Raw genomic sequence first — 16,284 nt, 5'->3', positions numbered from 1 at the left:
GATCATTCGCCACTATTCTTATCCGCTGCTGACACGCAAAGCCCCTTCTCGCATGAAAACCGAGACCAGGTACGCTGCGGCGTTGTCGACAGTCTCTCCCCTTTCACAAAATGCCGCGGCCCTGACTGATAGAAGCACAACCGAAAGCCCAAAAGCCTCCGTTGCTGCCCAGGCCAAGCGCTAGGCCAACCTCGAACTATGGCCAGCCCAACCGTGATCCAGTTCCGGGTGGACCAGGGCCAGCCGCCACCAGCAGCAGGCCTGAGCGGCCGAGCATATCACTCGAAGTCCCGCGCTGGCTGTTTCCCCTGCAAGAAGCGCCACGTTCGCTGCGACGAGGCCAAACCCGCGTGCTCCTCGTGCCGACGACTTCTGCTACAATGCGAGTATCCCACACCGCGCCCGGCCAGGAAGGCCGCCCCAGTCAAACAGCAGGCAATGCAGGGCGTCCTTCGACTGGCCAAGCACGGCAAGGAAGAGACGACCCCCCCGTGCCACGAGCCGCTCCGCGCAAAGCAGCCACCGGCAGCCTTCCGAACCACGGCACGGAGCCAAGCCCGGATGACCAGGCACCTCTGGACGGTGGAGGACACGGCACGGGCGATTGTGCATGCCGCATTCCAGAACTTTGACCCGGCCCGCCTCACCCGTGGCGACATGCTCGCCCTCATGCTGCCGCGCGAGAGCCTGCACAAGGAATACTACCGTTACGTATGCCTCGCGATCCGGGACCTGAGCATGTCGCCCAACAAGGAGCTGCGGGCCAAGGGCCTCCGCACCATGTGCCAGTCCGAGCACCTCGGCAGCGCAAATTCGGGGAGAGGCACCAAGGAGAATGACCGCCATCTCGTCTCGGCTGTGCGGAACTACGCGCACGCCCTCGCGACCTTCCGCGACGCCCTGCCCAGTATGTCGCCGCCCGACATTGCCTATGCTACCGTCTGCTTCGGCGGGCTCGAGCTCCTGCAGGGCAACATCGCGTCGCGCAACGTCATCCTGGTCGCGGGCGCTGCCATGCTCCGCGCGCACGTCGTGGCCCCTCGGGAGGTACGCTCTGATGGCGCGCTCCGTTACGGCGTGCACCCGCGGTACGCCGACTGGCGCTGTCTCTGCGACGCCGAGGCCCTCATAGTGCGCTTCGCCTCGGCTGGAGTACTGGCAGGTCACACGGTGCCGGTCGTGGCCGCCAGCAGCAGCAACGGCGGGAAGAAGAAATCCTTGCTGCCGACGTTCCACCTGCCCGGCACGCTCCCGGCGCCCCCTGAGCTGCGCGGCGGCGGCTTTACGGGTCCGCTCGACCTCGAGGCGCTGCGCTGCCGGTGGAACGCCTTCCACGGCACGTTCGAGTCGTGGCTGCTCAGCCGGTACTGGGCCATCGCCGCCGGCCAGACCCTCGACGCCAGGCAGCACCTCGCCGATGAGGCCCGGCTGTGGAAGCACATGGGTGTTTGGCAGCGCAGGCTTCGGCATATCATACGGGCTATCCAGAAGGAGGAGGGCAAGGGACAACGAAAAACATGCGAGACTAATCTGGCAACTATGAGGATGCTGAGCGCGTACCTGCACTGCTACCAGATCGCCATGGCCGCCACCGTCTGGGACGGCCCCGGGGCCAGCGCGGCATCATCAGGAGCAGCAGCAGGCCCGGGGCGGCCAGAGTCGGCCGGGGAGGTCCCCGTGGACGTCGACGCCGCGAGCCTGGCGGACCTAACTCGTCTGGAGACGAGGACCGTGGACGGCTTTGGCGCCAACTGCTGCGGCGACCTGTTTCTCGACTGCGCGATCCTTCCCCTCATCGCGAGGCAGGCGACGCGCAAGGTCTGGGGCCGGGCAGCGACAGCATCAGCTGGCAACATGGACGGCACTGCCTCTTTCACCGCGACGGCGACGGCGACGGCGACGACGACGACTGAGGAGCGCCAGAGGCTTCTCGCTGAGCGGCAGCTCGCGCTGCTCGACTTGCAGACCCAGGTCGTGAAGAGGGCAATTGACGAGCAAGCGGAGCAGGTCGCAAAAGCGTACGCGGGACAGCAGCACCCGGCCTGGACGACTGCGGCCAGGAGAGACGCAGAAGCGGGATGCGTGGCTGCCTCGTCCTCTTCCTCGTCCGGGACCCCAGATGCATCACGATGGCGGCCAGCACCAGACAGGAACAGTAATGTGCCTCCACGGGAAGAGAAGCATGAAGACAGCACCAGCAGCACCAGCAGAAGTGAAGATTGTGGTGATGGTGTTGTGCCACCACTGTTCGCGGCAGCCGAAAGGGGCCCACGCTCATGGCCTATCTCCTCGTCGCCAACATCCCCGGGGCTACAGAAACAGAGCAGCCAGAAGCAAGAGACACGGCCGTCGCCACCAGAGCCGATCCACCACCAACACCAGCCGCGGACCACCCCGTCCTCGCATCACGGGCCCTTCCAAGTCGTAATCTTCATCACCCGCAGGGAGACCATCCTCGCGTGCATGCCCATACACGTCGCCACTGCCAGGGCGGGGCTACGGGATGGCGTCTTCTACACGCAGGTCGTCGCATGAGTTGCAACATTACCCCTCCTGAGAAGAACGAAAGGCGACTAGGAGCACCTGATGTTCACCATGGTCACAAGCTGACGGTGCAGGTTATCCATATGCGCTGGGGGATCGATTGGAAGATAATATGCCAGTCGATGTTCAAGAACAGCTGACTATTGTAAGCTATGGTGGAGCTTGGATCGTGCCACTACGCTTCCTATCGCCACCGACCGGACTATGCGTGACTTTTGTGACGACGCCGACCTAACGAATAACAACGACACGGCGCACAAGCCTAGGAGGAACCTGCAGCACCCATTCGTCTTTACCAGCGCAATCCACATTTCCGTACCCGCTCACTGACTGCGAGTCATATCAGCATCATATACCATGCCATCTAACTTCAACATCGACCAGGACGGTCTTTCGGAGATCGGCCGCCAAGGATGCAAGATTATCCAGGCGCAGAATTGGATCCCTCAAGCAACTCGCGACTCGGCGTGCGAGATGATCCTAGAAACCTCCGACATGCCGATCCCTACCCCCAAGTTCGGCGCGCAAACATTGGCGGCTATGGACAAGACCATGTACCAGGCACCATATATTGTTACTGCAGCCATGCTCGTTGCGTTTGCCGAGCGAACATTACACCGCAATATCATCTTCACCGAGACCTTTATCTACTATACTATGTCTGGTCCATCATTGCCTGTCCTAGAGATGGATGAAGGGCAGTTGCACTACTGCCTTTCGTATCGGCACTAAGGTCATCACAGTCATCGATTCCCTGGTGGGCCCTAACGACCGCTTTCGAAGCTCAATGCAGCCTCGAACTGTGAAGCAGCATTGGGAGATTCAGCGGGATTTGATTGACGCTCTTTGTGAGCTTTTGCGATGGCCCAACTCCACCAAAGATTGGCTACTGAGGCAAGTCCAACATCACGACCCCATCCAGCCAGCAAGCAGCACACGGCAGTATCGCCAGGTATATGACGAGATTCGCACTGGCTCGGGCACCCCTACTCTATATCAGCTCGTGCTACATTGGGCCGCCAACCTCGGCCAGATCAACTCCGATGTCATAAGCAAACTTCCTGAGGAAGGTCAGCTCTGGCTCCTCGCCGTAGGCCCAATGGCTGTTGTCCTGACAGAGGAGCGACCTGGTACTGGCCTTTTGATTGTCCTACCGGTCCCAAAAGGAAGCCAACCCTCTCAAATGAGCAGATCAGAGACCCTCATCGCACACAAGTGCGACACATCACGCTGTCAATGCTCCACGCCTCTACCGATAGCAGTTGGCCCAGTTGGTTCGAGCCCAACGCTGAGACGGCTCCGGCCAGAACCTTGGTTGCCTACGAGGTCGATAGGCTTGGCAAGAGTCCTATCATCGGTGCAACTTACTGTCGGCAGCACAGCGCTTCAGGACAAGACGGCATTGGGCCCATCCGCCATCCGCCATGCACGCTTGTAGCTACGAGCCAAGTAGGCTCGCCTTTCACAACGCAAATCACGCCGTGTTCATCGGCCGCTCAGTCTTGATCGACGAGAGACTGTAGCTGGGAGGAAGGGCATCGTAGCGCAGGCCGTATCCGCACCTGATCAAGACTGCAAACGCGTCGGGTGCGCTTTTTGTTACCAAGGATGTCTGCCATGGCGGTGGTGCTGTATGTCTGATTGCAGAATCGGCCGTACGTCAGGCTGGGTACACAGCTGAAGTTGGTCGAAGCTGCCCACGAGCAGGCGTGGACACCCAGACGTTGGTACCCGAAGTTTGACGTCCACGCGCGGGTGGTCGGCTGTGGCGAAGTGGCCTGCGCGTCGCGACCCGTTTCGCATCGGCCACCATTCAGTGCCCGCAGCAACGACCCCAACAATGGGACAGCACAGCCGACTTTCCAACGTTGAGCAAACCCATGAAAAGCCTGGATTCCGTCTGGGGGTCTGGGACAGCTCGACTGGCCGCCTCGGGTAACGCGCCTCTGCTGCAGCCCTGGCCACTTGCAGCTTGGCCGAAGCCCATCGCCTTCCCAGGTTGAAGTGGTTCCAGAGCCCTGGACCGCGTCCGTGGCTGGTATGACTCCTTGCTCGTGCAAAATATTGCTAAGCCTATTTATGACAAACTGGCTGACTCATCGTCGCTGTATCGACTGTCGACAAGGTCATTGAGGCAAACAAGGCAACACTGAAGAAGGTGTACAGCCGTCAAATCCTCGAGCACGATCAATCTTTATAGGACAAGATGATAAAAAGATCGGACTGGAGCGACCTCAGCACGGCGTCACGGTACGCCTGGCGCACAATCGAGTGCCAGGACGAGGCTCCGCCAGGTGCGGACCGATCGACGAAAGTCCTTCAGGAAGCACATTCAAAGCCACTACGTAGGCCTACGGACGCTTACACATCCCGCCCTTCTAAACGTGACAGATGACACATGAAAACGACTTCGTGCCGAAACGAAGGTAAACAACGAACGTGACAAACCCTCGAGCCATCTCCACCCTCACAGTACTTGAGGCCCCAGGGTCGTTACAGGAGGGGCCTCCTGATACAGCCTTGTCGGCAAGCGTAATTCTTGTACGAAAACACTTATTTGGCGGCCGACTAGACCTCTGGACCTTTGCACCTCTGCACCTCTGCACCTCTGCACCGCTCTTGGCGTAATATCGCCGCCAATCATGTACTCAGGGCCAACGGAGATATTGGGGTGCAGTATGTATTCGCGAGGCTGCACAATAGCGACTTGCCTCAAGAGCTATGCACGAGGGAAAGTCTTACAGTCATCATCTAGTTAGTCTGCTTATGACGCTGGTTTGCCAGGCACGACATCTGCATTTTTCATAGATATGCACCTCTGGACCTCTAAACCTCTGGGCCTCTGGACCTCTGACACTCTATACCTCTATACCTCTACACCTTTGTACCTCTGTACCTCTATACCTGTAATACATTAACAGCTGTTATAACTAATCCCCGAGGCCAGCTGTACCCATTTCATAGGGTATATATTATTGTTCGAACCAGAGATATTAGAGGTACTAGACGTCCATTAGAAGGGAAGCTACAGGTATAAAACATATGTCTCCCCCCCCCCCTGTTGTGAAGCAAGGGCGTGAGCGCTAGCAATCTCTGGGAGGACGAAGAAGCGCTCGTGGAGACAGAGGAAGGCGCTGGCACCGGTTCGCTGGTTGGGCTATCCGACTGTGTATATCTGTGGAATGATCGCACCAACCAAAACTGCCCACATCCAAGGCCAATGGAACTGAACGAGATATGGACAAATTTCGGAGGGGTGTACGCGTTTCGAGTAAAAGATCCAGAATGGCTTAGCCGCGCCGTAGATGGGTCGTGGGATTGCAATCCCCGTCCTTGCGTAGTGCGGGGGGTCCAACCCACTCAGCACAGCGGTCTGCCGCCTTCGCTGTATACGTCACCCGAGATATCCAATGCCATACGACGCAAGCAATAGATCTTCTGGGTCTAAAAGAATCGCCCAGGGGTAAATGATCCTTGCCACAAGATGCAGAAGTCTGGCGAGACTAGATGGATCAGGACTGTGCGTGAGTGTAGTCTCGCCCGATGATGACGCGTCATGGAACACCAGGTGCATCTTGCAGACTTATTGTCTCGGTGATGGCCATCAGCTGAGCAACGATGGGTCCGGCTGGATGGCGAGGAGACTCGTGGGCAGGAACAAAGAGCAATGCATACTGCCGAGTCAATTTGGTGTTGTGCTAACCTACCGGGAAGACAACATCAACGAGCTCTGGCTGGCGGATACACATCAATCATTCTGCTATAAGCTACAAACCATGCTGTTTTCACTGACATACGGATTCGGAACTCGCCGTGAATTGCGTCCCCGTCTGCCGAGTGGCTAGGCGGAGGATCCTGATCCTTGCAAATACTCGCTCGCAAACCAATGGATGGGACGATCCCCAACTGCATCTGTTCCTAGCATACACGGGACCTCCCGAGGTTGTTTCCTATGGCTGCAAAGTCGTCGTCATCAGCCTAATGACTTCGCTTGAGGAACGTCATCTTGGCAAAAGTCCCACTCCTCGAAATGGTCACCGAGGATTGGGCACCAGTTTGCAAAATCATCGAACGGGTCTCTTTATCTCTTGTCGGACACAACGTTCAAGAAATAGAAGTATAAGTAAATTGGACGCTGCCTTCTTCTTGGCCGAAAGTCAGACAGCTTCAACCCGTTCTCCAGCCACAAAGAACACCACAGGCACATCGCAGCGACAAAAATACATCCCATACACAACCCTAAAGTCCTTACTTGTCATCCATCATAATGAAGCTTAGCCTCTGCTCCATCACTGGCGTCATGTTGGCTCTTGCCAGCATCTCCAGCGCTCTTCCTCGCGGCAGTAGCGACAACGCGCTCGTGCCTCGTAGCTGCGACTGCGCGTGCGAAATAGAATGCAACGACAATTGCAAGAACGGCTTTGCACTCAACCCTATTGGAGAGTCTTTCTGTTTCCTGGCGTGCGGCGACTCGTGCGGCTGTGGCGAAAATGTCGCCTGCTGAGACCATGGGGATGTTTTGCGAAGCTACAATTACTGTCCATCAAGGTGAGCTCCGACCAACGATATGACCAGGGCGCAAGGAGGAAACTGACTAACCATACAAGAGCGCATCTGCCCTGAAATGCTGCCCAAGTATAGAAGCTGGGTGGTTTGGACCTATATGTGTGGCGGCTTTGATAATGGAGTGCGACAAGGAATATGGTGCTCCCTTCTGGAACCCCATTTTCGAAGTTATGTTGAGCACGCGACCATAAAACGGACAATTGTTGGATACAAGCAGGTACCTCTGGACGATCACACTCATTTAGCAATACTGCTCTTATTTTAGATGAATACTCACTCGTTTGGCCATTACGTCTATTCCCACATGGATACCTTGATAGTGAGCACGATGTGATGCATCAGAATTATCGAGTGAACCACGGGAAAGCATTTGGGCTTCGATTGAAGCATCGCAACGGCAGAATAGCACGCCTGAACGTTCAGGGATGCAGCGCTTGACGTGCAACGCGGGTGGACCGGGCAAGGGGGGTGAAAAGCTTGATTTTTGCGCCAAGGCCACGATCCTTGCTTGGATGCAGGGGTGCTAGATGCTGTCTACCGGTACTTGGCCTGCCCGGAAAGCGACGACTCCGAAAGCGGCACCGCCGACTGATTTGACCATACCAGCCGCCGTGCTCCACAAGATCTCGTGCCCAGAAATGATTGCACTAGCTGCACCTTGCGTGACCTTGACGACGAGATCCTGCTAATTCGTGAAATTCAAGCATATGTCTTTTGGTCGAGGACGTTGGGGACAGCATGCAAATCCTCCAGATAGGCGAAGCCTAGGGTCTTGGCCGTGAAGGCGCGGCTCCGGTCGCCGGTCTGCCACATAAAGTTGGCCTGATCAGGGCAGGAGAAGACACCCATTCTGAAGTGTTGATGCTGAGAGTCTCTTGAGGCTTTGGACAGGCGCTTCCTGGTGGACGGGAAGGGTATGTCGTTCATGGTGAACTTGACCACATAAGAGGCGATCTGGACCCTATGAAGGCCATAGCCGTCAGCCCATAGAAGCAATGTGGCGACGCCGCTCCTCATTCATTATTGGTATGCCTTCAAGATACATAAGAACGCGTGACTGTATGAGACCAGCTGATTCCGCCGCGTCCTTTTCGAGTCATAAGCCACAAATCAATGAAGTGCGGCACTCGAGACAAAAGTTTAAACACACATGCGACGCAGTAATCATAACGACGCACCAGTTTACCAAGACTGTACCGGCTATTGAAACATGAAGATGTCTATCACATCATCTGACACATTGGATATATTCAGACTAGAACACCTCTCGTTCCGTCGTGGCTGAACTTATCATTGCTGCAACATTGTCTCTGGTAGCCGAGTATTCTGCTCATTGTGAGAGTCCAGATGTAGTCCTTGTCCAATTCCCATGCTGATGAAATACCCCGGATGGATCAAGACGTCGATGTGGCGACTCAGGCGCACTGCCTCACCGTGTCGGCCGAAGTACCGCTGGCCTTTGAAACTGCAAGAGAAATCAGTTAGGCTTGACTTCATAACAGGGCCCCTACACACCAGCACTTGAAGATGTGACTACATCAATCACGCGTGACTAACCTCCAGTACATGTTCGCCCGAACGACATTTTTGATCACTTCCACATACTGCAGTATATGTTCTCGAGTGGCTAAATCCGCGGACGACTCCTCTGCAGCGTCTGTATTTGGGGCTTCCGCAGTAGAATGCTGAAGTAAGAGGGACTCTAGCTCATCCCATCGCGCAAAACACGCAGAGAGCAGCTCATTTACCGTATCGAATGCTTCTTGCGCCGACTGTCCGCGCATACGACACACCGCTACCATGTTGTGAGGTACATCCTCACGCTGTTCTCAGAAACGAAGAGGTTGTGTCAGCTCAGAGCTTTCCGGGCGCATGGAGTCGATGCCAGAGTAAGTGCTATCGGACCAACCATTACGATCACCTACTTCTTCCTTGAGATAACTAAGCATATCGTTTGAGCTACAAATCGTGAAAGCAGTCAGCAGTTTAGTCTATGCGACTGCTTTACGCAGGGGGTTGGAGAACAATTTACATGGCTATCATGTCCATGCCCAGTATCTCCATCTCTTGGATCAACGGCAATTCGAAGATCTCATCAGGCAACCGCAGGCTGCGGGCGTACTCTACCAGCCGGTAAATCGGCAGCACTCCGGCCGAGTCGCGCCGGGTGAGAAGAATCTCGGCCAGGCCGGGCACATACCGCTTGGACTTGTTGCGCACTTGCTGGAGGATCCTTGAGCCGCACTTTTGCATTGCCCTCACGTACCGAGACCGCACTCCTGCTCAGATATCAGCCGATGTTGCCTTCCTGGCCGTTTGTTGATCGTGGTCATTAAACATCTCTCACCTTTAGCAGACTTTCATCGGTCGTGGTGTTAGCCACAGGTTCTGATCCACTTAAGGAAAGGAACTATGCTACTAACAGTTGCGATGCGCCGGAAGATGCTATCGTGGGCAATTATAAGCGGTATTTGGCGCAGACCCTCGGGCTCTGCGTCATCGTCAACATGGCCCAGCATCAAGTCCATCAGACTCTCTATGATAAGAGCCGCCTGCCATGGCTGGTCCTTGGGCGGTCCATTGTCGAACACTAGTTCAATATAGAAAGGTCAGCTTGTGGTTAGGTACAATGCAAGCGACGACTCAAGACCATGTGTTAGGCGCGGCTGCTGCCGCTCTCGAATGTGTTTACCGTCGTCGAATGGAAAGACCTGGTACAGAATGATGTTAGTGAATCCTACCGTTACAAAATGGTCACGGCTTATCTGGCTCTTCTCACCCAGCTGCCCCAATCAAATAATGTTCGAAGTCTTTCCCTCGGCACATCAGGGGCTACGATGGAGAAGAAATATGCAAAGTCGCAGCGGGTGATGCGAGCACTCATCTGTGGCGAGAGCGAGCAAAGACTGTGCCGGTGAGCCATAGGCGTCAGCCAAGAAAGCCGGCAAGACGTTGGAAGAGACTCTGACCTGTTGAGCCATTCTTCTGCTTCTGGTTTGACACTCTCATAGTGCTGGTTGATTCTCGGTGGTGTCCCGAGAAACGATTGAAAGACATCTGGGAGTTACACTCGCGTGTAACCCGAGGCTGGTGATGAGGCTGCTTTCATGTTTCCCAACGACATTACTGATGATTCTTTCTCCTTGTAAGGATTGAAAAGGGAGCAGACGAAGCGGCGACCGGAGGGTAAAATATTGGCTGCCGCCGTGCCTGTCACATCTGGCACCCCCAGGCAAACCATCTGATCCATACCCGCGTGGCATTCTTCTACACGTCGATTGTCTCACAATAAGAGCCAATCTTAAGCGCTACTTGATCCATGCGGGTGCGCCACGTTAGGGCAAGCTGAGCGCTAATGCAATCATGACCGGGTCGGGCCGTGCCCTGGTGCAGATCCCAACATCGCTTTGAAAAAGTACCTGGCCACGTCATAATGCATAGGAGATTGCTTCTTCTGGTAGAACCATGGGCAGATGTACGTACCATTGTTTGACAACCCGATCATACAATCAGAAGAATGGCGGTCGTCCACTTCCGTGATTCATCTGCTAATCTTGGAGTTTGCCACCTCAGACAACCTTCACGGCCTTACCAATGACGTTGCCCCTTCTTAAGGTAATGTGGGCACAAGAGATAAAACTTGCCATTGCGCAAAGTCCCTCATTCGGGCGAACACGGTGCCTTTTGAATGCCTCCACTCAGCACACCAGCTTTACAACAAATACTGACCATACTCCAAACTTGGCACTCATTACGGCAGCCCAGCGCGGATATTTGAACGCCAGCCGCGGAATTCTACTGCTCGATCCGTGAAGCTTGCGGAAACATGAGTTCATTCAACGTAATCAGTCTATCCAGACAGCCGAAGCTTATATATGTTTTTGCAATGCTTTCTAATCTCAGATATGGTTTCTGCCCCCGCGATCATTGTTTTGGGATCTTCTTCCATGGCTTAGAGGCCATTCTCTGCATACCTTGAACACATCGGTCGTTCGACATGGTGTTTTTGTCAAGATAGGCCGGATGCACTAGTACGTCAATCCCTCTACTCAACCGCACGGACTCTCCATTTTGGCCGAAGTATCGCTGGGATTTGAAGCTGTGTAGACGAGTGAATAAGCCTCGCCGCCATTCACGCGTTCAATCGCCACGCGCGCGGAAAGGAGAAACAAAAAGGAAAGTGGAAAGGGGGGGGGGGGGGGCACAAACCTCCAGTACATGTTTGCTTTAACGACGTTTTTTATTCCTTCCACGTATTGCAAGGCCTGTTGCCTCGTAGCGGAATCGGCCAGGCATAGATATGCTGTAACTGACTCTGATGGCGGTTCTCGCGAAGAGTCTTGGTTCAACAATGACTCTAGTTCGTCCCAACGCGTATAGCACGCGACGAGCAGCTCGCTGACAGTGTCAAAGGACTGTTGAGCAGAAAGACCGCGCATACGGCAGACCGCCACCATGTTGTGGGGAACCTGTTCACGCTGTTGAAGACAACGAGGAGAACATGTTAGATTGGACAGTTTGAGTTTCGGCGTGAAGGACTAGGGGTATTTGGGGTCAGGATGTCGGAAACTTACCTCTTCCTTGAGGTAGCTGAGCATGTCGTTCGAGCTATACGCAAAAAGCTGTTAATCGTTGACCGATCACAATTTTGAGCAGTAAGACACTACACACATCGAGACCATGTCCATCCCCAAGACCTCCATTTCCTTGATTATGGGTGACGCGAACACTTCCCCGGGCACGCTCAAGCCATGAGCATACTCAACGAGGTGGTACAGCGGCGACACACCCGCTGATTCACGCCGAGTGAGGACAATCTCTGCCAAGTCTGGTGTGTAGTGGCTGAACTGGTCAGATACTTGGACAAGGACGCCTGTCGAGTACTTCTGCATCGCGCGTGCGAAGCGAGTGCGGACTCCTGAGGAATCAATTAGATACGTTTCTGCGTATTGTGTGCACAGTGACTGCGTAGCCTACCCTCGCCAGACTGTGCAGATTAAGTGTTAGTCGGAAGCCTGCATAGCTCACCATCAGAAAGTATGACTTACCACCGCCATCCGCCGGAAGACGCTGTCGTGGGCCATGATGATAGGCATCGCGCGCAGCCCAGTGGGCTCCGCATTGTCGTCAACGTGGCCAAGCATGAGAGCCATCAGACTGTCCAAAACAAGTGCTGCCTGCTTCGGCTGGTCTCTGAGTTCGCCATTGTCGAAGACTGCAAGTCGATCAATCCGGGGTCAGTGTTCCTTGCGACGTGCAGGAGTCGAAACGTGGGGTCCTCGCCATGGTTGGAGGAGAGCATATTCTTGTTGGAGTGACTGACTGTCGTCGAAGGGGAACACCTAATGATCAATACATGTCATCAGCCTGTGTATTCCAAGCATGTTTCCACCAAACTCACCCAGTTGCCCCAGTCACATAGCGTCCGGAATCGGTCTCTCGGCGCGGTTGGCGCTGCAATGGCGCAAAAGTACGAGAAATCGCAGCGACTGATACGGGCTCGCATTTTTGGCGAGAAAGAGCCGAGGCTAGGCGCACAAATAGTGGTGGTGGTCAGAAGAGACATCTCGGGGCTGACCTAGACCATACCTGTTCAGCCACTCTTCCGACTCATGTCTGACCTCTTCATAGTGCTTGTTGATTCTAGGCTGGTCCTTCAGGAAAGACCGGAAAAGGTCCGGAAGTCGCACTCGTGTGTATTCGGAGCATGGAAGAGGAGCATCCATTGTCGCGCTTACTATTGTCGTCAGGCGCGCTCGACGCTGCCGTGTGCCAATGAATGTTTAACAGAGGTCCGGATCTATATAAGTGTGCTGATAAAAGTCTGGTGCTGGCCCGCCGGTGTTCGCCAAGCTGTACCGCGAGGCTCACATGCGTCAACGGCTCCGCAATCATGCAGCAGTATACATGGGGCCAACCGCGCCAGTGATGCCCAATCCGGTATCATTTCCAGAGCGATCGACCACACTTAGCCAATAGCTGTCTATACCATACGCAAACTCGTTCTTCATTCGTTGGGGCTGCTGACCAACTGACATAGTTTCCATGCAGAGTCCTATAGCGTCTCATCGTGCGACCGTGCGCTGACTAATCGGATGGCGAGGTTTCAATCGAGTGCCGACGAGTAGCCGAAAGGACCAGCGGATATCCTCGAGATGCTACACCGGTATGATTCCCCTCCTTCGCATCCTTATTCTTTCTACTTTGCAACAAAAAGATGGAGAAACAGACGAATCCCGAACCTGAGCGCCTTGGCCAGTGCCATACCCACGGGCCCTACCACTACACCTGGTCAAAGCTGCACTGGCCTAAGAGTCACCTTGAGCCCCTCCGCCAAGAGTATGATGAGTTGGGATCGGCTGCGCTTAGCAAACTTCAAGAGCTATCTCGCACACAAACATCCTCCACCTCCCCACCTGAACAGACCGACCTTCTCGCCCTGCTCAAGCAACATCATCCTTCCGACCACACACTCTCCGCATTATGGCACGAACTCAACACCGTGCCAGAATGGGTAGATTGGGCACAACTTGCTCGAGGCCAGCGCTTCTTCTACCGCTATGCACCCGCCAACTTGATGGGTTTCGCCTTGCAGGGCTTTGTCGGGGAGAACTCTGCCGCCGCGGGCGTCGTCGAGGTCCTTACCAGGACAGGAGGGTTCTCTACACGGGTGCTCTTCCGCCGGCTCCTCGAGACATTCCAGCTCGTTCTCCAAGTAACCGACTTCTCCTCGCTAGTGGATTCTCATGTCGGCCCAGGCGGTGCTGCTTGGGAAACAGCCATCCGAGTCCGCTTGCTCCATGCATCAGTGCGGAACAGGATCCTAAAGCTCGCCAGCACAAAGGACGGATATTTTGACACGGCCAAGTATGGCGTGCCGGTCAATACTCTCGACTCAATCCACTCGATCTCTACGTTCTGCTGCAACCACATGTGGCTCCAGCTTCCACAGCAGGGTGTGCATCCTAGCCCTCAGGAAATGGCGGATTACATTGCGCTGTGGCGATACGTGGGGTACCTCCTGGCCACCCCGACGGACGAGTACTTCTCTACGGTGGAGCGGGCAAAGGCGACGATGGAGAGCATGCTCATGCATGAGCACCAGATCACGCAGACTGCAGTCGTCCTTGGGCATAACTTCGTCGAGTGTCTCCGGGACTTGCCGCCGTTTAATGTCTCGGCCCAGTTCATTGAGGCTGGGAGCCGGATGATGAATGGCGATGAGGTGTGTGATGCTCTTGGCTTTGACTTCGAGCCGAGTTGGTATCACTATGCCTCCTGGAGGGGTCATTGCTGGCTGGTGAGAGCACTCGCTGCTTTGCAACAGAGTATGCCTAGTGGTGTGGACGAAATCATCCTGCGGTGGTGGAGGAACACTCTGCACGGCGCAGTGATTCAAAGTCATGCTGGCCTTGCTGGAGGCTCGAAGATGGACTTCAAGTATGTGCCGCGGGCAGACCAAATGACCGCGAAAGAAGTCAACGGCCGGTCTAGGCTGCCACGATCTCCGCTGTACCGACCGGTAGAGGCGATCTACCTTGCCGTGTGGTTTTCAGGGGTACTAGTGATGATCATTGTGGCCGCTGCATTGGTATCAACCCTACAGCAGCTTACTTGATTGATTGGAGTTGATAAAGATTAACAAGCTATGATAACTTGCATCTCCTTAGTCTTGTGAGGAATGAAGAGTGTCCTGTCGCTGGCCAAATAAAAGAAAAATAACTTGCTCGTCGTCGCACTTCTCTAACTACCACCATCAGTCTCCTTCTTCCCCTCCATCTGGATGAAGGACTTGAGCAGCTTAACAAACGGCTCGTGACTCTCTGCAAACATGATGTCCGTCATCATGTGTCCCTTGCTTATCGACTTCAACCCGCGCGGCAGCATGATTGCCTCATACTCGCGCACCACAGCATCGAGAGCGTCCTGCGTCCTCTCCCCCTCGCTCAGTCCTGTCCAGCGACTGATCCGGCCCGCCAGATCCAGCGCATCCGTCATGGCCAGATTCACGCCTTCGCCATTCGGCGGCGTCAGGTGCGCGGCGTCACCCGCAAGCGTGACACCAGAAACCGCCTTCCACCCCTGCTCTCCGCCCTCAGACAGCCCGGCCGCGGGCAGCGAGTACAGCGACCACCCGCGGAAATCCGTGGCGTGGCGGATCAGCTGCTTGTAGCTCTCCGCCCAGGTGCCGTAGTGCTTGTCGTCGAGGAGCATGCTTCGCGCAGCCTCAACTTTGTCGGCGTCAGACAGGTCGTATTGTCCACCTTGCCGGAGAATGTGCTCGGGCATCTGGAAGCCGAGATATAACCTGTACGACGCATCCCCTTGTTTCTGCGAGAGCAGGATATGGTTGTCGCCGACGGCGCTTGTGGATCCGCGTCCCAGCAGGGATATGGCAGACTCGTACAGGGGATTAGTGGGCTGGATCCGGGTCTCGAAATAAGTTCTGCCCGTGTATACTGGTTTTGAAGGGGTGATCTAGATGGAACGTTAGCAGGTACGCAGCGCATGACCGGCGAGGGGGGCCACTTGAAATGCAGATTCACCAGCGGTCGAACTTTGCTCCACGCCCCGTCCGTGCCAACGACCAGCTTGAACCCAGAGACCTTGACGCCATTGCCAAAAGTGAGCACTGGCCGGCCATCGCTACCCAGCTGCGCATCTACCAGCGCGTGGCCCCAGCGGACCTTGTCCTCTGGCACCGAATCGAGCAAGATCTCCTGCAGCTGCAGGCGGTCAATCTCGGGCGCGTCTCGACCTTCGCCGAGGCGCAGATGCTCCTTGCCCTTGGTGTCGTAGATGGTGAAAACTGTGTCCTCGTAGCGGGCCAGGCGCTTAAACTCGTCGATAAGGCCAGCCTCTTCGAGTGCTCGCTGGCCTGAGCCTGGGCGCAGGTCGAGGCTGCCACCAGCCCTGTTGGCGGTGCGGCCCGCATCGCGCTCGTAGACGGCGTAGTCGGTCATGCCATGCTGCTCGAGAAGGCGGGCAAAGGTGAGGCCGCAAGGGCCAGCGCCTATGATGGCGATCTCGGCCGTTGCTTCTTGTATCGTCATGGTTGTGGCGGCGCTATGTAACACGCTTTTAGGATGTGTGGTGAACCAAAGTGTTGAAGATCCGTGGAGCTATCATCTATATCTCTTGGTGCGGATCCAAGACCAAGGGGGCTCTATTTAT

The 16,284-nt window shown here is 55.4% G+C and overlaps 6 protein-coding genes across 6 annotated transcripts; 3 read left to right on the top strand and 3 right to left on the bottom strand.

Moving 5' to 3' along the window:
• Positions 1 to 198: 198 nt before the first annotated feature.
• B0I36DRAFT_368077 (uncharacterized protein) lies at positions 199 to 2,535 on the top strand (the record flags this gene model as incomplete). The annotated part of the gene is made up of 1 exon (XM_046159558.1): positions 199 to 2,535. The coding sequence occupies one exon, from the start codon at positions 199 to 201 to the stop codon at positions 2,533 to 2,535; it is 2,337 nt and encodes a 778-aa protein (XP_046006292.1).
• A 425-nt stretch (positions 2,536 to 2,960) lies between these two features.
• B0I36DRAFT_35306 (uncharacterized protein) lies at positions 2,961 to 4,063 on the top strand. Its single transcript, XM_046157175.1, has one exon. The coding sequence runs from the start codon at positions 3,236 to 3,238 to the stop codon at positions 3,980 to 3,982; it is 747 nt and encodes a 248-aa protein (XP_046006291.1). The 5' UTR covers positions 2,961 to 3,235; the 3' UTR covers positions 3,983 to 4,063.
• A 4,876-nt stretch (positions 4,064 to 8,939) lies between these two features.
• Positions 8,940 to 9,363, bottom strand: B0I36DRAFT_354344 (uncharacterized protein; the record flags this gene model as incomplete). Its single annotated transcript, XM_046157304.1, has 2 exons — positions 8,940 to 9,069; positions 9,143 to 9,363. The coding sequence occupies 2 exons, from the start codon at positions 9,361 to 9,363 to the stop codon at positions 8,940 to 8,942; spliced, it is 351 nt and encodes a 116-aa protein (XP_046006290.1).
• A 1,565-nt stretch (positions 9,364 to 10,928) lies between these two features.
• B0I36DRAFT_335184 (terpene synthase metal binding domain-containing protein) lies at positions 10,929 to 12,872 on the bottom strand. The gene is made up of 9 exons (XM_046155434.1): positions 12,700 to 12,872; positions 12,512 to 12,638; positions 12,434 to 12,452; positions 12,159 to 12,325; positions 12,088 to 12,097; positions 11,782 to 12,028; positions 11,685 to 11,718; positions 11,320 to 11,588; positions 10,929 to 11,209 (listed from the first exon to the last, which is right to left on the bottom strand). The coding sequence occupies exons 1-9, from the start codon at positions 12,834 to 12,836 to the stop codon at positions 11,035 to 11,037; spliced, it is 1,185 nt and encodes a 394-aa protein (XP_046006289.1). The 5' UTR covers positions 12,837 to 12,872; the 3' UTR covers positions 10,929 to 11,034.
• A 448-nt stretch (positions 12,873 to 13,320) lies between these two features.
• B0I36DRAFT_335178 (uncharacterized protein) lies at positions 13,321 to 14,817 on the top strand. Its single transcript, XM_046155433.1, has one exon. It carries the CDS (start codon positions 13,328 to 13,330, stop codon positions 14,726 to 14,728), a length of 1,401 nt encoding a protein of 466 aa, XP_046006288.1. The 5' UTR covers positions 13,321 to 13,327; the 3' UTR covers positions 14,729 to 14,817.
• A 36-nt stretch (positions 14,818 to 14,853) lies between these two features.
• On the bottom strand, positions 14,854 to 16,163 carry B0I36DRAFT_354341 (uncharacterized protein; the record flags this gene model as incomplete). The annotated part of the gene is made up of 2 exons (XM_046157303.1): positions 14,854 to 15,588; positions 15,657 to 16,163. 2 exons carry the CDS (start codon positions 16,161 to 16,163, stop codon positions 14,854 to 14,856), a joined length of 1,242 nt encoding a protein of 413 aa, XP_046006287.1.
• Positions 16,164 to 16,284: the final 121 nt, after the last annotated feature.

This window comes from Microdochium trichocladiopsis, assembly GCF_020744255.1.
Source record: "Microdochium trichocladiopsis strain MPI-CAGE-CH-0230 chromosome Unknown B0I36scaffold_11, whole genome shotgun sequence".
In the NCBI taxonomy this organism is placed as follows: domain Eukaryota; kingdom Fungi; phylum Ascomycota; class Sordariomycetes; order Xylariales; family Microdochiaceae; genus Microdochium; species Microdochium trichocladiopsis.
Note: the sequence above shows the minus strand (reverse complement) of the source record. Positions and strands in the feature narration are given on the sequence as shown.